The sequence below is a fragment of the Tenrec ecaudatus genome, chromosome X (assembly GCF_050624435.1).
Source record: "Tenrec ecaudatus isolate mTenEca1 chromosome X, mTenEca1.hap1, whole genome shotgun sequence".
NCBI lineage: Eukaryota > Metazoa > Chordata > Mammalia > Afrosoricida > Tenrecidae > Tenrec > Tenrec ecaudatus.
Genome location: NC_134548.1, coordinates 164,631,963 through 164,653,145, shown reverse-complemented (window position 1 = coordinate 164,653,145; position 21,183 = coordinate 164,631,963). Strand labels below are relative to the sequence as shown.

General features: G+C 46.9%; 1 protein-coding gene across 2 annotated transcripts in view; it reads right to left on the bottom strand.

Moving 5' to 3' along the window:
• Window positions 1-21,183, bottom strand: part of MTMR1 (myotubularin related protein 1) — a 47,499-nt gene that overhangs the window by 9,603 nt on the left and 16,713 nt on the right. Inside the window, exons 3-12 of one of the 2 annotated variants that reach the window (XM_075538741.1) lie at window positions 18,225-18,248; window positions 12,491-12,566; window positions 7,997-8,091; window positions 7,564-7,671; window positions 6,300-6,401; window positions 5,881-5,964; window positions 3,658-3,807; window positions 2,576-2,764; window positions 814-999; window positions 228-434 (exon numbers count right to left, since the gene is read on the bottom strand). In XM_075538741.1, coding sequence (XP_075394856.1) covers window positions 228-434; window positions 814-999; window positions 2,576-2,764; window positions 3,658-3,807; window positions 5,881-5,964; window positions 6,300-6,401; window positions 7,564-7,671; window positions 7,997-8,091; window positions 12,491-12,566; window positions 18,225-18,248 — 1,221 coding nt within the window. The remainder of the gene's footprint in view (window positions 1-227; window positions 435-813; window positions 1,000-2,575; window positions 2,765-3,657; window positions 3,808-5,880; window positions 5,965-6,299; window positions 6,402-7,563; window positions 7,672-7,996; window positions 8,092-12,490; window positions 12,567-18,224; window positions 18,249-21,183) is intronic. The other variant, XM_075538742.1, reaches the window with a different exon arrangement.

Sequence of the window (21,183 nt, the reverse complement as noted above, 5' to 3'; positions counted from 1 at the left end):
AGAAGCCTCTTGGGTGTGCAATGTCGGATGGCAAAGTTTCTGTTTGGAGGATTGGACCTCAATGTTTTCAAAAGGGGAGAGCGAGCCAGAAGGATGTGCAGCCAGGGACAGAACTGGGGCTGCAGCACTCTCAGATGGCGCTGCAGGCCTGAGAGAAAGCAGGAAGCACTTAGGTGAGTTCAGGTGTGCTCTGTTGCCAGGCGGGGGAGCTCTCCAGCTCAACTCACCAGTGCAAACCGATGGCCAAAGCTTATCCACTCCTTCTCCACGAGCGCCTCGAAGCCTTCGATGGTCCGGTAGTAGCTGTCTAGCATCAGCATGGCCAGGGCCGTGAGCTGGGCCGTGCGGTCCCAGCCGTCGCTGCAGTGCACCAGCACCGAGCTCTTCCCCGATTCGATCTTGTCAGCGATTCTAACGGCCCCAGCGAGCAGCGTCTAGGGCAAGCAGACACACTGCCTTCCGATTACAGCACCACCTAATTCTGGGTAGCACTTGGGAAGCTCAGGCCGATAAACAAGATAACACACGCTGCAGATCACAGGAAGCATTGGCGTTGCTTATATACACAAGTCATAGAAAGTAGGGGGGCCTTCCGTAAAGCTACCCACCCCACCCCCGCTTTGAGAACCTGATCTGAAGTGGCTCTGCTCATGTTTCTGCCTTGCAAAGCACACACACACACACACACACACACACACCCTCCTCCCACCCCACCCCACACCCCTGACCAAAGAGATGCTCATATCTTGGCCCTAGAAACTAAGATAGGTGGCATGCGCACTCAGCCCCCGCTGAGGAGCCTGGCTGCTTTACCCGTATGTACTCCAGCCAGTGCGTCCCGTCCACATTGGATAGCCAGTGGGCCTCGTCGATGGATGGGTAGACAATCTCCTTCAGCTTCCGGAGGGACTCTCTCATCACATGGATGTTGTGGATTTCCAAGAACACGAGCTCGGCATTTGGGTAAGCACTCTCACTTTCGTACCCTCCACCCTTGGCCTGTTCCAACCAGAGAGACGGGGGCTGTCACTGTCACCGGAGCTTGAATGGAGCTGCTGCGCTGGGTGGCCTAGGACTAGCAGCTATAGACTAGTCACTGCCACCATGCCAGATCCGGTGACCACTGTCCCCGCCCTCAGTTCTGGAAGGCTGTCTGCCCTGGGCTTCCACTCCAGAAGCATTCGGTGTGCGCAGGTTCTGTACCACCAACCCGAACCAAAAAGCTGGTCTTACATTAAAAATGTCCCATTTAAGGGGCTTAAAAAAACTCTGTGGGAAAATGGGATGAAACGAATGTGCCAATGAAATTCTGGGAGCCCTCCTTGTCTAATGAAACAACCCAGGGGGGTGGGGCTCACTGCGTGGCCATCTTAGCACATAATCTGCCCGGAAGTGGCTCATCTCAGCTAGAGCTCAACTACACGTCTGTGACATGGATGTGACATGGAACTGGGACACTGGGGCAACCCTTCCCAGAATTTAACACCCAATTAGCCATGTGACCCAGCAATTTCGCTCCAAGGTACACACTGCGGAAATGAGAGCAGGGACTGGAGAAGCCCTAGTCCCAGCAGCCCAAGAGTGCATCACCAGGTGACTGGCTAATCAAAGGTGGTCTCACCAGACCCATGGCCCTTATTCAGCCATAAGGAGAAGCGAATGAGACTTGAGGACGCTACGCTGAGTGAAACTACAACTAGAGCGTGAGCCCACCTAGAAGCCCTCTCTAGGATGGGAGATCGAGCCCAGCAAGGCTGAGAGAAGTGGGGAGCAGGGCGTTAGGGCTTCGGAGACCCTGAGTTTCTAGTTGGGGTGATGGTAGCACAGCCTTATAAATGCACTTGGATGGCAATAAAGTTGTACACTTGAAGATGGCAAAAGTGGTGTTATGTGAATTTTACCTCGATTTAAAAAGGAAACCCAAAAGTCAAACGCATCTATGAGGCTTTGTGGCTCCTTCTGGAGTGACCAGTATTGGTAGCCCTGAGCGCCTCGCAGGCCATTCGGTCTGGCCTCAGGAGAACCCGAGCCCCCTTCCTTTGTCTGGTGGGCGGGCTCCCAGGGAGCCTTTGGCTTTCTTTTCCCCTGGGCTGCTACTCCTGCAGTCAGCTCAGCCTTGGGGGTTCGGGCCCAGGTGGCTACCAGCATGCCAGAATCACTCATTTCTCGGTCTTTCTCTTCTACAAGTCTTCTCCCGCCACATGCTTGTCTTTTCTGACGCCCCTCCACCCCCATGCTCCAGCTAGGACATAGGCTGGGCCCCCTTTTCCCTCTCTCCTGCCCGAAGAGAGAGAGCTCCAGACACCTGTTCTCTGTGGCCCATTAGACTAGGTATTCATGTTGCTTTTTGTCCAGAGCTCCATCTCCTGATGATTATTTGTCCCATGGACCTTTGGCAAGCTTCCAGACGGCAGATTGTCTGTAAACGTGTTTGCCTGCTGAGTACCAATGGGGAGCGCTAGCTGAGGGCTGCTGGGAGGAGGGGGGCTCCTCCTGCAGGGAGTAAGGGCTCAACAGGCTGTTGGCACAGTACACCTAATGTATAGGTAGCGCAAGAGTGGGCAGCAGGACGCACCTTGTTTGTGTCGGCCACGCTGCTCTGCCGGGCATCAAAGATGATGAGCTTGTGGGACTGGGCATTTGCGTCCATGATGGTTTGCAAGTATTTCTCATCTTCTTTGCAGCGTTTATCATTCGGCCCCACAAGTGGCTGGCTGCACCGGGTAATCGTTGCTTGACTTTCTGGGTGGATCCACGACACCACCTAGTATTTTGACCCCACAATCATTAGTCTAGTTCCTCAAACAGCACAAGCTTTGCTGACTAAGTAGTAGAAATCGGTTTCCTGCTCAGATACAGCCTTTCCTGCACATAGTCCTTAAAGGTGAGTGGGCTGGGCCAATCCAATGTTGTCATGGCCACGGGACTCTCCCTTTGGGGTCAAATGGAAGCAAGTGTGACTAGTCTTAAAATCCCCTCGATCCTGACAACTCAGTGGCTCGTAGTAAAACCAGTACTAAGTCAGGAACTTGCTGAAATCTAGCCTTACCCCGATTTGACCCACGGGTTTTAGATTTCTCTTGTCATTTAGAAACACCTCCGGTGTCTTAAGAATGCCAGATATGGCAGGGGAGGACAAACTACAGCTGATCCTCTAAGCCGTCCATCTGCTTCCAGCGGCTAGTGACTCGGGATTAGACCATCTGCATCCTCTGGCCTCAACAAGCATTCACTCCTTGCAGGCGTCTTGGTTTCTTTCTGGGATGGTCTCGCCCTTCCAGGTTGCAAGAGCATTGTACTCAGCATCTGACAGCGTGTACTATCTCCAGGGGGACTCGTTGAAAGCGGGATGGGGCTGTTGCGGAAACAGCTTGCCAACGCTTTCCTGTGGCTCCCTGGTTCATCTCTACTATATTCTGAGGACAGAGCTTGCCAGCCAACTACACGAATCTTAAGTTAGCCTTGGACTGAGACGCCATGGCACACAAGCGGTTTACACAGCGAGGAAGCTCCATGAGACCAAAGGTATTTTGGCATTTTAAAGCTGGTCTGCCTACTTTGCTCTTAGTTCACTCGTGTCTTCTCTGGTTTTCATTTCCCCCCACTACACTGAACCCAGTAGACATTTCTATGCAAGTGACGGTGTTTAGTACTTACAGGGACTCTGCCTTTGGCTCTAAAGGCTGCCACTTTGGAAAGGTCATCATCTTTTACACTCGTTGGCACAACAATGATGGCAGGGTAGCTGTCACAGAGTTCATAATTACTGTTGATTTTGGAGATTTTCCAACTCTCATTGGGCAAACCCTGGCAAGCATTTGAGGAGAAGGGCGAGAAGGAGAGCAAACAGACTGTCGGTCTTTCCAAAAGTCCACAGCAGGAACCACGCCTATTTCTGACTTCAATCTAAAATTTATTTAGGATCTGTCATTGTTTACCACTCAGAAGTCTAAAAGTATAGTTATATACCCGTTCTTCTAAACCACACTTACTGCCATCGAGCCAATGCTGACTTGTGGCGACCCTGCAAGACCAGGTAGAATGGTCCCTGTGGATTTCCCAAGCTGTAAGTCTGTGGGAGTAGAAAGGTGGTTTCGAGTTGCTGACCTTGTGATTAGCAGCCTAATGTGTAACCGTGATGCCCCCAGGGTTCCTACACTGTTTTCCTAGTTATTTCTAAAACTTTAGCGGAGCAGGACAATTCCCAGACCCAGCTGAAAAATGAAAATCATACACCAGAGGTGGAGTCTGGAAAATTCAGTATCTTATCTTCCATCTAAGAATAAGGAGAGCCTGTTTCAAGGATAAGTACAGTCTTTTAGGAAAAAAAGGAGATCTCTTAGAAATATATACAATATCCAACATTCCTATAGGAAATACAAAGTAGGGACAAATGCTATAGAAAGAAGATCTTGGAATCACTTGAAACTGATGACATGTTAAAGAGGTCCCTAGTAGCGAGGCAATAGAGAAAGCTTATTTATTCACACTGTGTGCCTAATATCGAACTGAGGCCACTGGTTTCCATCTTTACTCAACTCTTTGCCAGAACATCTTGTACAAAACCATCTGGCGGATCCTCTTTCAAAAGCCCTGTCCTTGTATCCTACTCACCTTCTGGACAAGGGCTGAGCCAACTGGCCCAGCGAAAGGTCTTGGTGGGGAGAAGGGAGCACTGAGGAGACGAAGGATGCAAAACCTCAGTCAGTCAGACTCATATACATGCTTTGACCAGGTTCCCTTCTCCATCACATGCCTAGCTGTCTCTTTTATTTTTGGCTTGAAGGACTAGATGTTTATTTTCTCACAGTCAAGGAGCCTAGAGGTCACACAAGATGCTCACCCTGGAGGGTGGCAAAAACTATGCAGGCAGGGGAAGGGGCTGGGAAGATTCCAAGGACTCAAGGGCACAGAGGGACACATGGAAATATACACAAACATGCAACAACTGTGATCAATGACTACATATAAGGCTGGACATACAGGCTGAAGGCAAGTGGGAGCATGAGCCTGATTGCATACATACGTCTGTACAGTGGGTTGACCATGACTGTAGGGGAGCAAACAAGGGGCAGTTATGAACACTTCTGAGACATAGCTAAACACCTTCAAGGAATGAGCTGCTGGGTCCTGGGGACTCAGGATCATAGTCTCAGAGGACACCATGGTCAATTGGCTTCACATAGTCCACAAAGAATGTTCTACGCCCTGTTTTGGTGAGTAGACACTGGGGTCTTAAAAGGTCATGAGCAGACATCCCATCTGTGGTGCAACACAGGTCTCTTCCTGTCTGGAGAACAGAAGAATGAAGAAAAAGGAAGGCACGTGGAGACCATGAGTCCAATGGATTCATGGACAGGTGACAGACAGCCTCCACAACCCTGAGACCAAAACTAGATGGTGACTGGCTACCACTACCAACGACTCTGAGAGGGATCGCATTAGAGGCCCTACAGAGAGTGGGAGGGAAATGTAGAACAAACTGAAAATCATCCAAAGACCAGGTTAACTGGTTGGACACAGACTGGTCCTTGGACACAGTTCTAGAAGACGAGTAAAACTGTAACTCAGAAAATCCCACTGAGATCTACACACCTCACAACAGTCCATCATTTGAGATGGGAAGGGTAGCACTTACACAAGGACCAAAATCAGAAGGATTAGCAGAGGAGGAGGTATGGAAACCTGGGGGAGTAGAATAAGTGATATTGGAACAGGGGAGATTACAATCGATGATATGAAACAAAATGCGTATGGCTTGTGCAGTGGAAACTGAGCTGCTCTGTAAACCTTCACCCAATGCACAATAAGAAGTTAGAACTGAAATCAATAAAAGATGCCCAACCTATACTTTTCAGTTTGATAAGTATCATACTTTACCTGTCTTTTATATTCAGCTACTGGATCATAAACTTTCCAGCCATTAGTTGGAAATTTTTCTTTGTAGTTGAATGCAAACAGCATCTGGATAGTAAAACATAAAACAAAACAAAAAATCCCAGCAACACACAAAATACATGCAAGTCAGTATTTGTATTTTATATCAACACCCTCACTTGTCGAGCTTTGCATTTGGATCTGAACAGAGTGCATGACAATTTCCTTTTCAATCAACACATTGTGAAATAACAGTGGGAAGTTTTCTTTAATCGCCAAAGAATGGAGCAATTTCAAATATGCTAGCATTAGCTACCACAAGGGAAAACACAGAGCCAAGGGCGGCCTTGAGGGACTAGCGAAACGCAAGATGTTGGGACCCTCACACAGCCAAGGCCCGGCGGTTCATTTGGTACATTTACCTGTCCATTGGAAAGAGGGAATGCATGTTTGCTGAGGGTTTCAAATATCCCCAGTTTACTCTGTTCATCCAGTTTATACGCAAGTCGCAGGTTCCGCATATCCTGTTAAATAATTAGCAAAACTCATGTAATCAATGTGTATTGAAGAATCTAGGAGAAACACCATTCCACAAGCTGATGCAGAACACACACACACACACACACACACACACGTATTTTTTGTTTCTCGGTTTATTTTTTATTCTTATCATGCTCCAACTAACAAAAGGCAATGAATTAAAAAAAATGAAGTGAGGAAACTGGAACCCTGGGGAACATGGCGGCGGGTGGGTGGGCGAGAAATTGTCACTGGAAACCAGAAGATGGTGGGTACACCTGTGGTGTCATTGCTTCCCCAGCGCTTCTCAACCTTGTTGTGCCTACGTTCCCTGCAGTGACACGCAAACGTCTCATTCTTCTTTAACACTGTGTGAGATTTGAAAAGAAATATGTCCGGCCACACATTAAAGTCATATTAATGGGGGAACTGAAGAAGGTATTGCTGGAGCTATCATTTATAAGAAAACCCTAAATATCCATCAACGGGGCTGATAAGATTAGTGACAGGAAACCAATCCTGCAAGCTAGAAGGATCTTTAACCATTCTGGAGGCAGGAGCTCTTTCCTGGGGGCTGGATCAAGCTCTCGCCATTTGTAAACCATTGCCTGAGGTAAAGTCATTGGGCCTAACACATCTCAAAGAGGAGCATTTCTTCAGAGAGTATTCATGACTGAAGCGGCTACATGTATTTTCAACTTCTCTCTCAGGAGGAAGGCGACCACACCGTTAATGAGCATGGCTCAAGGTGAAAATTCCAACAACACAACCAAGAAACATGGCCACGTTTCTTTCACGCACACAAGCTATAGATTGCTGTTGACCCTTTAAGAAAGGCTTTGAGCAAGCACCACTCTGAAGAGAAGTGCAGCAAACTGGCAAAAAGTGTGGATTGATGCTTTCAGTTAAATTTCATGGCGCGTGAGACTAACATTAGCACTGAGCTTATGGGGCTATGTTAACTGGAAATGCTGGTGGAAAAAACAAGGCTTACTTCAACAGTTCTACCATGGCTTGAATCTGTTGGGGTCACATTTTGGAAGGAGGGTTCTCTGTTCTGAAAACATCAGAGCCCTTAGAGTTTAATGTACTCTGTCTAGAAAGAACGAGTCAGAGAATAGGCCACACTGACTGTGCCATCAGCTACTAGTTGTGTTGGTGTTATACCTTGCACACAATCTCTATACCGCAAGAGTTATCTCCATGGCTCTGCGCGCCAATCTTCTCCACTCGGCTGATGACTCCAAGGGGAACATCCAGGATGAAATGGGGGTCCTAGATTTAAAAATGAGGGTGGCTGTCAATTTAATGGCAGTCAACAGTTTTCCTATGGAAATTTTCACTGGGTAAAAAGCATGTTTGTTTATCTCCCGCTCCCTTTGGCCCCAGCTAAGAAGCTGAAGATGAACATATCAAGACTACTATTAAATTTCTCCTCCTAGATCAAGAAGTACTTGCACGGCCCTCCTTGCCCCCAGGGCAAAAATCAGTTTATAAATGTGCACATCTTAATACTCACCTTCTGGTGATCTCTGAGTGGTGGGATTTCAAAGGCCCCTTGAGTTTCTCCTTTATACTCTTCTGAACGTTTGACACTTACCCTTTCCACATTTTTGAAGTACATCTTGAAGTCTGTCACTGTCAGGGTGCCACTCACTGCTCCCAGGAACGGGCAGATGTACATGACATCTTTCGCTAAAAGACAGAATCCCCAAGTAGCAACTTGTGGATGTGCGCTTCAATAAATCCCAACAGTAGTTTCCAAATTACTATCCCTGATTCCAGCTTTCTAGCAGTTTTAATGGTTAGGGAACTGTGCCAAATTATGACTTTACTGTAATTAAAGACATATTGGTGAATAGTCTGCAAATAAAGTCTGAAAACATGAAAAAAGCCTGATTTGTTACATAGTGAGGTTTTAAGTAATAGGTCTCATAAGAAGTTCAATTTTGTTATTTGTCCCCAGGTGGTTAATACTTCTTAGAGCGATAAATTAATCATTTAAAAACACATTAATTAAATTAGAGGACCCTGGGCTACCACTTTTATAAAGCACTGCTATTGAAAACAGACTACAGCTGAAGACTGCAGCTTCATGATTGCCCAATGGTCATTGGAGAAATGACAAAAACCGGAACCACTGCAACAAGGCAGAAAAAGATCTTTTGCTTTAAATTCCTTACCAGCCTCCATTTAAATTTCTCTTTTCTTTTTGTCAATACCAATCAAGTGCTGCACATATTTGATTCCTATGAACCTTGGAAGGAGGTCAAACCTGCCACAAAGATACATCATCTTCACTCTCTTCCAAAAGACTCATTCCCTTCTGGGAAGCTATGCAGTGACAGACGAGTCTGGGTAAGGCAATTAAAGGGAGTGATTGCCATTCAGCCAACTTTCCAAACACTTCCATTGAACTTTTCTAAAACTCAGTATGCGCTGAGTACCACCTAATGCCAGGCATTGGGCACAAGGCAGTCAATCAAGACAGCGTGCCTGTGATTTGTGCCAGACGCTATAAAGAATGCCACGGTCCAAATGGTCTAAGAATAATGTGGACACCGTGGGATGAAAGCTCAGACAAGGGTCAACGAAGCTTAGCAGGAAAAGGGGAAGTGAGTAGGGAGGGAGAGGAGAGAGCAGCACCACCCATGGGGGCATCTTCTGAATGTTAACCGTTAGAGACCAACGTGGCCGGACCAACAGGGCAAGAGGAGCATGGGCATGAGCCAGACAGAGTGACAGATAGTGGGCCAGGAAGAGCCTCCATGGGAAGAAAAGGTATTATTACCGTCAGTATCTTTAAAGACCACTGGTTGCTTAAACAAAAATAACCACAGCGTAGAGTTTCCAGTTTCTGTGGGAAAGTAAAATAGATTCTGACAATAGGCTATAGGTGAGAGGAAGACACATCAGTACATTGCCGTAGGACTCCTCGCCTGTACACGAAGTGGCCTCACTTAAAGAAAGACTGCCCTCATTCAGAGAGAGAAAGCAGGAACTATCATAACAAAACAAAGAGCTATGGCTAGTGTGCACACACAGGAGATAAAACAGAGTCTGTAAAACAACAATCTTTTAAACCAAAAGCAGACCCCAAAGAGAGAAACAAAGAACAGATGGGCAACAGTGGTAGCTTCATATCTTATCATCTAAATAACTGCACACCATGCAAGTGATCTAAAATTTTTGAGTGAAATGTACAGATTGTCAGGTTGGATATTTAAAGTCCCTGGAATAAATTTTACTATCTTTGGGTTCCATTTTTCCACGAACTTTTTGACGCTCCCTTGTGTATGACCTATAAGAAACCCACTTTACGCATACAACCATATAGCTTGTGCAAATGAAAGGAGGGAACTATGCACGCCACACTAATACTAATTAAAACAAAGTTGGAGAGGCTATATTAAGATCAGATGAGTACAATAAAGAATATTACCAGGGGTAAAGGTCATGTCATAATGGTAAAGGAGTCAATTTATCAGAAGGACATAACCATCCTAAATGTCTACATATCCAATAGTTGCAAATTAAAATCAGCAAAAGTGATAGAACCACAAGGAGGAATAGACAGATTCACAATTACAACTGGAGGTCTCAAAGTCCTTCTCTCTGTAACTGACACAAAGCCCTATAAATCAGCATTTATAGACCACTCCCCACAACAACAGCACAACCGTCTCCGCACGCATATTTACCGAGAGATCAGTTTGGGTCATCAGACTCAATACATTTACAAGGGTTTGTCTTTTGAACCTATGCTTTCTGACCACAATGGAATGAATTTAGAAATCAACATGAGAAGAAAATTTGGGGAGTCACAAATATGTGGAAACTAAATAACAGACTCATAAATAACCCACTGGTCAGAGAAGAAGTCAAAAGGGGGATTTGAAAGCATTGTGAATTCAATGAGAACAGAAACTCGGCATGACTCACAGCAAGCCTACAGGACTGGGAGAAGGGCCTTTTAGGGTGTCAGACACTTAAACCTTTACAGGAGCAGACATCCTCATCTTGTCCCCATGGAATGACTGGTGGGTTTGAACCACTGGCCTTGTGGTTAGCAGCTCAACACATAGCCCACGGTGCCACCAGGGCTCCTGCAAAGCAGCATGCAAGGGAGAATCTAAATGCCAATATAGTCGAACACAGCAAAGCTAGCAAACCAGTCACTACCATCTTAAGACATTAGCAAAAGAATGTATTAAAATCACAGGAAGCAGAAGAAAGGAAATAATAAATTTGATTACAGAGATTCCTGGAAAGATGCAAACTACCAAAGCTTAGCCAAGAAGCAAAACTAATTTTCAGAATAAATTTGTAGTTAAAATCTTCCCTCCAAGAAAACTCCAGGTCTAGATGGTGCCATTGGTGAATTGTAGCAACCATTTAAGGAAGAAATGAATTCTGCTCAAAACTCCAGAAAGAGATTAGTTCTCAATTCACGAAATTAAATCAATCACCATATTGAACACCTACAGAGGAAAATCAATGGATGCAGAAAAAGCATTGGGTGACATGTAACATCTGACGAACAAACAAATCTATGTAGAAGGAAGTACAGCCAAATGCTCCTTAGAAGTGAGGATGAGGAGGCAGAGCTGAACTGACAACCCAAATCCCAAGGATGTCACCATCTTTGAGAGAGGCACCACTCTTTTCAACTCAGCAGCTATGCCCCCCCCACACACACACAGCCCTTGTTTTTTAAAAGGGAGAGTAAGTTTCTAGCAGGTTTTGTACCTGTAACTTTTCCTAGTCTGGTTAGGATTCTGGCTCATGAAAAATTTTACAATTCAGGTCAGTTTCGGTATTGTTTCATTGGCCAGCATTGAACAGGGCTGACCCGGTTTAAAGCCCTGACAGAAACTGCTCTGGTAAAGGTCCGAAATTCCCTTCTTGTCAATCCATCAATCAGAATGGTCCAGGATGGCACTGGATTTCCCAGAAAAGGCGCAGTGAGAGAGGTCAGTGGAAGACCTCAGGAGTGAGGGATTCCTGAGGAAAGGGATGCAAAGTCCAGGGTGTGGTCAGCAGGGTCCAGAGCCACAGAATAGGATATTGGGCAGGAGTATTTATCTGGAGGTTCTGGTGAGACAGTCCAGTGTCTCAAGCATTCTCGACAAAGGTGACCATCCTCTGAGACTAACGCCCAACACGAAGGGGCCCACCTCAGCTTTCAGCCAAGCAAACCTGACCGCCCAAATCCACCTAGCAATTGGAAAGAGGAAAATGCCACGCCCAGCTGCCCTTCCCACCACCAAGGCACGACGGAATCCCTGCTGAAACACACGTGGGGGACCTCACGCCCTTACTCAGAGAATACAAAAGTTAAAATGTGGTCACCTTATGGGGTTTCTATGGACTCATTGTCCTTACAGTGAAGGATTCCCAGAGCAGCGACTCGAAAGCATGGCGAGGGTTTCATCAGGAAAAGGCAGGCACCTCCTCTTGGTATTGCCACCTGCTGTCCAATCAGCGCAGAGGGTGATCCTATCCCGACAGCCCCCAGGTACAAACAAGACCCCTAGCTGTGTCTTTCAGAACTTGTCAAGGCTGCCAAATGGTTCTGCTTGGCTCAGTCATGGCCCAGGAAACAGCACTGCAATTCTAAGTTACGGTGAACCACAAAGAGAGCTAGAGCAGGTAACACTATGAGGAAAACTCATGCGTAGTGCACAGTTCTCAGCAGCGCTGCCCTGCTCAAAGATGGTGGCTCCCTGCTCAAAGATGGCAATCAATGGCGCCACTGTGTGTATTGCTTTCCTACAGGTCCACCCAAACTCCATCTCCTGCACCAGACTTCTGACTTAACTCATGCTACCTTTGCCCAGCCTCCTCTTCCAGGGATCACCCCTGGGATTCTTCCCATTCTGGATATGATACCAAATTGGTCAAACTGTTCATGTTTGGCTTTTTCTTCCAAGGCAAAGGGTGAGCAGGGGCCAGATATCTGAGGGCTATCTGCACAGTCTCCTAACTTTTAGGGCCCTGAAAACACTGATCAGGCCATTTTTCCCTCATTAAACTGGTCTAACAGAACTTCGTCCCGTGGCTCTCTCTAAGCAAGTGCGAGTACTCAACTTACCAATGGCCTTGATGGATTCTCCTGGGAAAAGGGGAGCCTCTTCCATCTGTGCCAGCTTATTCCCATCCCTGAGAGCCTGGCAAAAACAAATGGACCAAAACAAGAGTAAATCTCATTTTCACCTGCTTTCCTGGATGAACTGTGCTCTGGTTATGAAGCGACAGAAGCATGCAGTACTTCCCCACCCCCGACAATATCAAGCTCAGTATCACAGGACACCATGCGGCAGAGGCTAGCTGAGTGCTATCACGAATCACGACATCTCACGGTTAGAAAGCACGGACACAGAAGTGGCTGGACATGGCACATACTGCAATCACTACACAGACAGCGATCAGGTGCCTCCAGAATTTGGAAATAGGGTCAGAAAAAAGGTTACCTGCTGAGCGGAAAACCAATACAAATCAAACCACATTTGATGCACGTGCTGACCTAGCTGGAGCAGTGACCCAGCCCAGGCGAGGGCGGGCGGACCATCCGCCTCAGCAGCAAGGGAGGCTCTGCTTCCGTGGGCTTCCCAGTGAGCCCACACTGAGGTGATGGCTGGGAAACCTCTAACTCACTGGGCTCAGATATTCTCCTCTCGGGCCACAAGCAGATCTAAAGAAGGGCTCCAACTGGCACTGCAACCAGCTGTGTGTGTGTGTGTGTGTGTGTGTGTGCGCGCGCATGCACAAGGGCATGTTCTCCAGGCTAGGCCACGAAGGTGCCAAGGCTCAGCTGGCAGTCCAGCCTTTCCATCATTACCTCAGGGAGGGGCTTGCTTACTTTGTGCAGAGTCGGCTACAATGAAACGGGTGTGTGTGTGTCTGTCTGTCTACCTCAGAGGAGGTGAGGAAATGGGGTTCTGGAAACTCCAAGGCTGGAGGCAGGAGCCTGAACTCGGGGCTCATCCAAGGTGCTGCCACTGCCTGAGAGCAGCTAGGTAACTCGGTCACCTTCTCCTTGGCCTCTCTGCTAGGACGCGCCCAGGGAGACCCAAACCCCAACGATGCCTCTGCTATGTGGCACAGAGCGTGCATTTCCCACAGAGATGGGCACAGCTCTTCTTTTTGAGCAAAGCAGGGGAGCCTGCGGTGGAGGAGAGGACTGAGACCTGGGTCTTTCACGTAGCAGTGCACACTGTATTCACAAGGGCTCGCCCTGCTTCCCCAGGCCGCCTGCCAGCCCCGGAGGGCTGCGAGCAGTGGCTCAGGTCAGGTGACACTCGGTATTCAGCACAATTCTGTGAATGAACCGAAATGTGTACAATCGAGGCCTTTGGCAATCCTAATTGAAACGTCAAAAAATAACAAGCTCTTCATTATTTTCGGTATTACGAGGATTTCAGTCAGCTTCCTTAAAGAGACTGAGGACAATTTATATAAATTGAAATAGATTTTAGAGAGAAAAAAATCCAAATACAAATAGCAATACTAAATACAATGCTAAATACTCGTTAGGGGTACAAATGAAAGGGCTTCAAAAAGCTCCGGAGAAAAATCCATGATCTTTCCAATCCATTTTATCATGAACTTTTTGAATCTCTCCCTGCTCTCCCGCCCCACCCCTGCCTTATGTCAGTTCTACTGGGAGGGACCATGTGCCTGCAGGCTCAAACATGCCCATTTCGAATCCTTCCACATAGGCTCCCTTTTCACCTCTAAACAATGTGTTCAGCTTGGTGTGTTTCCTTCAGGTTGGCTTTGAAGAGACTTCAGGGAGAGAGTACACATGTGAAGGGCCAGGGCGAGCCATGGAGGCATCCACTTCTACACTCACACCTGACAGGAACGACCTCTCTCCCCCAGGAGAGCATGCAATGACATTTCAGGTTTTTACTTCTCTAGTTTTTAGGAAGAGCGCCTTTAAGAAAAGCCTTCATTTCAAAGTCTGCTGTCCTTAATTTACATCCTTGAAAATAGTGCCTCATTTTATGGTCTGCTTACCAAGTGAGCTCAATCGGTAGCAGAGGTGGAAATTCCTTCAACTGCTATGTTGCGAACGCTTATGGTAATAGCTAGGTATTCTCATCTATTATATAGGCTTAAATCCCTTAATATGAATGTAACTTGTAGTTAAAATTAAAGGGGGAGAGACTCTTAAAATAAAGATATTTACTAAAGACAACTATTTGAATCCACTGACTCTGGAGGTAGGGGGAGGGGTGGCCTCACTTTTAGCTTCAAAGCAAACATGTTAAAGTCTTCAACCCAGAACTCACCAATAGTGTTGTCCGTGGGAGAGCACGGTGAGTGAGGCCATTCTGAAACCTCTGCAGGCTCTCCAGACAAAGGCGGAAGAGCGCACGTTTCTCTCCCAGTGGTCATGGCATGTTGGCTTGGAAACCCTGTACCTTCCTCTGAGCATGCATGTTTGGTGAGATATTAATGGTGAGTGAAGCAAACCCCTCATACATAGTCACTGAGTCTAGATCTGTTTCAGATGATAAACTATCAGAATAAAACAAAGAAACAGTTGTTTTTTTTAAAAAGGTTGTACCGCTCTGCTTTCCCCATAAGAGGTTCATTGAGTTAAGGAAATACAGCTAGCTGCAGTATAGGAGCTTGAGAAAAGAGCTTTTAAAGATGGATTTTTGGTGAGTACAGTAGATTCCCTTTATATAGCTGTGTTAGGAGAGGGGACACACGCGTGTGTGACATGAAGCTTTTATTGCAATGATTACGTTGCACAGGACATGATTTGACCCTTGATTTATCCAACTGATGCCCCGCATGGCCAGAGAAGGGGATCTGCTCGTGAGTTCAATCCCAGCTCGGCACATACCCATCCTCTCGCTGCCTTTGCTCAGTGCTCCAATGGAGGCGTCGCCTCCACACCTGCTAGCCATCCTCTGCGTCCAGCGGAGGTCCATCAGCGCCCTCAACATGTCCTCCACCGCTCCCTGGCTTCCCCATCGCTCCACATCACTAGTGCTGATACCAGAAGCACCCCCCCACCCCCTTTCTCCAAATCTAAGCCACCTGGTGGAGATTTTTTAGAATGCCTGCGCAGCAGAAGCTTTCAAGTGAGCCCGGAGGGCTTCAAGAGCACCCAGGAGGGCAGGCTGGCTGGGGGTGAGGTGGGGTGGGGGGAGCTGTTTTTTTATTGGCATCACCGTTTCTGTGTAAACTTTAGGGAGAGGCTGCTGCTAAAGCCTTTCAAAGGTATGTAGCAGGACTGAGCAAAGCGCAGGCACTTGGCAGTATCTGACCCGTGATTCCTTTTTCCTATAAAGACAGTCCACAAATACCTTCTAGAGGCCAGGGGCTGTGCTAGGCATGGACCACGCAAACTGGCATAAAGCCCAGTCCACCCCCTCGAAGTCTCTGCGAAGCACCGCGGCATGCAGCGGGCACCAGGGGCTGTTAGTTTGTGTCCGCATTAAGAGCCTTATCTGGGGAGACCATGCAGCTCAGAGGCACAAGTCTCTGCTTGATAAAATGTTGGATAAACCAAATTTTGCAAATAATGTCATCATAGAATCTACCAAACGTGGACATGAGGACACAACTGTAGGGGTGAAGGCATTTGGAAAGCATCTCTGACCATCTAGAACTCTACTGTGAAATGGCTTCTAGATAGAGTCGGTAGCTACAAACAGATGAATATGTAGAACTTGCCACCTGCTCAGCTTGGGCCTCCTCGGAAGGGTAGCCATTGTGTTCTTCCTGAATCTCCTGCACAGCACCAGGGGCATGGACAAGAGAAGGCAAAGAGGGAGAGAGAGACACGTGGAAACAAGACAGGTGAAAGGACAGAATTTTTTTGTAGAGACTCTAAGCATGTAAAAGTCGACACACCTTTCACGGTTTTGCAATGCACACCACTTGCCTCTGGGAGTTAAGGCAGTCACGTGTAGGCCATCTAGAGTGTCCGCGGCCTACCGTGGCGCATCTACTCTGCCTTTGTGTTGGGGTAGAGAAACAAAAAGTAAAAAAAAAAAAATCATGGCTTTCAAAGAGTGTACCATTTCCGTAAAATCAAGCAATATTCTAGCATCGAGCAATGGAACAAAACAAACACATAACAACATTGACAGAAAGGAGAATGTCCCACAGACACCAAGCCCAGAGCAAAGTTGAGGCCAAGTACAAAGCAAGCTCAGAGCCATGCAGTTTAAACACCTTGGTCCTATTCTCCAAGGAATGACTACAGTGTCGGAGGGGGTGGTGGTGGTGTCAATTACCCTGGTCCTAACGAAATCCCAGATTAGATGTGTTTGTGACACGCACACACATGCAACATCACATGCTTGTCATATGCATATATGTATGTAACCTGTTACTTCATTTTTAAATGTGGTTTTGAATCACATTCTTACTATACCATCAATATGCTTCAATGCAGCAGCTAGAAAACCACATTTGCTCATTTAAGTTTTAAAAGACATTGTTCCAATCACTTTAAAAGCACACTGCTCCTGTATGGATTTCCACATAGAATCAACTCTATTTTGCAAGTTGAAAGGTGGACGTTTAGTGGAGTGGAGGAATCAAAGAACATGAGCACTGAGGATGACACAAGGATGCAGTCCCTTTGTAAAGGTGGGTCAAGTGTCTGGGGGCACAAAGTATTCAGTCGACTTAAATCTCTCTTTTATTTTATGAAACTCTGGTTCCAAAGACTGCCGTTCTGAAAGAGGGCCATGAGTGTGGCAGAGCCTCAGAGCTGTGGGCAGTAAGCTACCTGACACACGGAACTGAGTGTGCAGTTGGCACTGCCACCCTTCAGAGCAGTGGGGTCTTTAAATGCCACCAATTCTTTGAAAGGTCTGTGTTTACAACTCCAATGGAAAAGAGAATCAGCCTTTACGAAGGAAAATGTACAAACACAAGAAGTGAACGAGCAGAGACACACACACTCACAGAAAACCCCTGGCATTTCCAAGTCCATGCAAGCATCAAACCAACAGTACTATTTAACAAAGTGAAGCAAAGAAAGAAAATGAGTCCCATGCATGAAAGAAAACAAGGATGAAAGATGATAAACCCACTAGAACGGCTTGGAGCTGACTGCCTGCTCACGCATCTACTTTCCTGGCCTTGCACACCACTGAAAACTACACTGGGAGGCACTGCAGCGGGTTGCCAACATCCCCACAGCTTTGGTTTCTAGAAAGGACGTTAGTCTGCAACATGTGACACTCAGGTGTAACCATGCACATTACCGATCTCTGTCTTGCTTTATGAATGCTCTGAAATAAAGGGGTGGGGGAGAACAGTGAGGGAAGTTGAAGCGAGACCCCATGGGTTTTAACTGCTACATCTGCTCTTGTAAGAACAGCCAGACGGGAGTGGTTGTGTTCAATGTGTCTTCACAATGAACACTTCCTCTCTTGGGACTCAACATGTACACAGGAACAGGAGCTGAAACCTGGGCAAGGCAGGAGGGCTTCTCACTGTCCCCGGGGGGAGGGGGGCGGAAGGCAGCCACACTCTTGAGCATGGATTGCACACACAATAAGCCCAGCCTAGCCCAGCGACGACATCCATTCCGGGCGGTGTTCTGGTAATACCACAATCAGCACTGCACGCTGGGAGCACGTTTCCTGTCCCGCCCTCACACACATACTGGCTTTTAGTGCGGGCGAAAACATTGGAACGAACAAAAGCATTGCTAGTGAGCACTCGGAGCTACGCCATGGCAGAACACGTGACCAGAGGGACCGGCCGCCACCCGCAAGGAGAACACGCAGCAGATGTGGCAGTGTTCAGGGATGCACGGACACACACAAAAAGCCAGCCATCCTTACCCTTATGTCAGGCCTCCTGAAGACCTGTTAGTTAAAATACAGACCGTCAGCATTGGACAGGCATCACTCCTGGCCTGTGCCAGAGAAGCCAACTCCCTAAGGAATGCCTTCCACACCGCCTACCCTTGAATACCAGCAGCCAGATCGATGCAAACACATTTGCTCACTGGGTCTCATTTGGGATCCCAGTCATCCTATTTGCAGACTCCTCTGTGACGTGGACAAAGGGATTGCCAGCAGGCTGAGCCAAACCACATTACTGAATGTGCAAGTCCCTTCTGCCAAGGGTTATAGTCAGCAATGGTGAGCAGGCTGTTTCAGTGTTCATGTGTATGTCTGTTTGGGGTCTGGAATGTACCTTCCTTATGGGAACAATGATATCAAAAGGTGGTCATGTTCTCAAAGTAGCCAGAAAAACAGCCCTTGCCCCTCCCTACTGTTATGCGTGTGCGTGCACACGCACATATGCGCGCACACACACCAGCTCAACTCTAGCACTAATAATGGTGTCATAAAACCTCTGTAACCACAAACATTAACCTGGCTTCTACTGAATGTGGATTTCCCTTTCTGGCTTGGGTCTCCAGACTCAAGCATGGAGAAGGGTAGGGCAGGAAGGGAAGCTGGCGGCCTGGGAAGGTGGGGCCTAGGTCAGGGGAAGCCAGGCAGCCTCCCATCCCCGGAAGCCCAATTAAACGTGCAGAGCAGGTGCTCGCAAGCCCACAGCCCAGGGCAAACCTTTTGAAAAGTGAAACGTGGTAACGGTCTAGGGAAGACTTCAAATCATCATCTGAGGTTCTTGGTAGCTTTATAGATGCTACTCTGATGGATCAAATCACAAAAATATGGGGACTTCACAGACAATCATTATATCATTAGGAAAGGCTCCTGGAGACCCTTTGTTTAAGGGGTATTCTGAATTACGTGATGCTCTAGCTCCTAGAGAAAGAATGGACGCCTGGTGTCTGCTCCTAAACATGGATTCGTTGGGAGTCCTCAGTGTGGCAATGGGCTAGTGGGCACAGATGTCAAAACTTCTCAGAGGGAATCCTTGAAAAATGTGCAGCTTATGATCCATCAATGATACTTCAAGAAAGCTTGTACGAAACATTAGAAAAACAATGACTGACTATTCGAATGACTGAAATCAAACAACAAAGGTGCCGATGAGGATGGGGAAGAACAGGAGCCCTCTTTTGTTGCTGGTGAGGTGCGAATGGTAGAGCTGCCTGGGAAGTCAGTTGGGCAGCAGCTACCACACTGTGCTACGCTACCCTCATGATGCAGCATTTGATCTTCTGGGCATTCCTCCATGTGAGTTGAAAACTTACATCCACACCCACACCCATACTTACACGTTTAAAGGGGCTTTGTCCGTAATTTCCCTAAGCTGGAAGCAACGAAGATGACCTTCAATAGGTAAACAGGAACACAACTGTGGCCCAACCAGACTCAACTCTTAGTGCCATCGAGTCAATTGTGACTCACAGGGACCCCACAGGACAGCATCGATTCCGACTATCTGTGAGCTGCCCCTGTTGACTCTTATCCAGAATAAAAAGAAACCAGCTGTCAAGCCACAGAAGGGCATGGAAGAATCTTCCATGAACATACTGCATATACTCATGTATAAGCCAAGGTTTTCAGCACATTTTTAATGCAGTTTTTGTGGTAAAACTAGGTGCCTTAGCTGACTTTCGAGTCAGCTTATACTTGAGTATATACGGTACATTGCTAAGTTAAAAAGGCAGCGATTTGAAAAGGTTTCATATTGGATTATGCCCACCATCTGGCATTCTAGAAGAGGCAAAATTGGTGATCGTCAGGGGAGCACAGGACATTTTTAGGTTCTGCATGATCCTGTGATGATTGGACCCATGACTTGACAAATTTGGCAAAACCTTTCACTGGACAACAGAGTGGCCTGCAGGTAATCAATGGATTCCAGTTACTAAGAATGTATCAATGCCGGCTCGTCAATTAGAACGACCACACCATGGAAGTGCAAGATATTGGTCAAGTCTATCTGGCCAGTTTTCTGTGCCTAAAACGGCTCTAAAAAGGAAAGTCTGTTCAATTAAAGCATAATAAATACATATATGGCAATTAAAAAAAAGAACCTCGAATGACAGCAAAATAGCACGTCCTCCTGCCCATCCCTCCCAGAGCGTCATCTGTGTTTTACTCTTCTGAGGTAAATAAACCCTAACGGTAAATATGGCTCTGCTTCTATTTATTTATTTGTCAACTTCTTGCCTTCTATTTTAAAAGATGAGATAATAAGAATTCCCAAGCACACCCTTCTCCCCATTCTCTGCTGACTGCTCTTTAATGTTTAGTTCTTTTGTGGTTTGCCTTCAGAGCATCATCATAAAAAAGCGCTCATGAAATGAATGTAGTGAATGCTTCCTTCTTACTCTGGTGGTGCTTCCCTGCCTGTCCCCCTGATAACCACCAGTCTTTTGCAAGAATTCATAGGTTCCAAAAGGTATTGGGCCGACCAACTCCTTTTAAGAAACAAAAATGAAAACTACTCGATGCCCCGACAATTAAAATGCTTATACTATAGCCCTTGATCCAGGATACAGTGTAGGTATCTGCTTTTGTTGTCCCTCTGAATCGTTCCAGTGCCCCCTCAGGGTGTGAAGTATTGGTCAAGATGGGTTGACCCATTCATTATAGAAATTTTCTATAAATGGGGTCATGTCATTTTTGTCCCTTTGTGCCTGGCTTCTTTCAGGGATCCTCTCTGTCAGTGTATACCAGGCCTTCCTTTCTCTTTCTGGCTAAGCAGTGGTCCCTTGGAGTTAGGTCGCCCATGGTACATATCCACCCATCTGCTGCTAAGTACTTAGGGTGGTTCCACCTTTTGGCTATTTTGAACAAGGCTGCAATGACTCTCGTCATGTTCCTGACCCCAACCCCAGCCTCAGCTTGGGTCCAGTCATCTCAACATCCC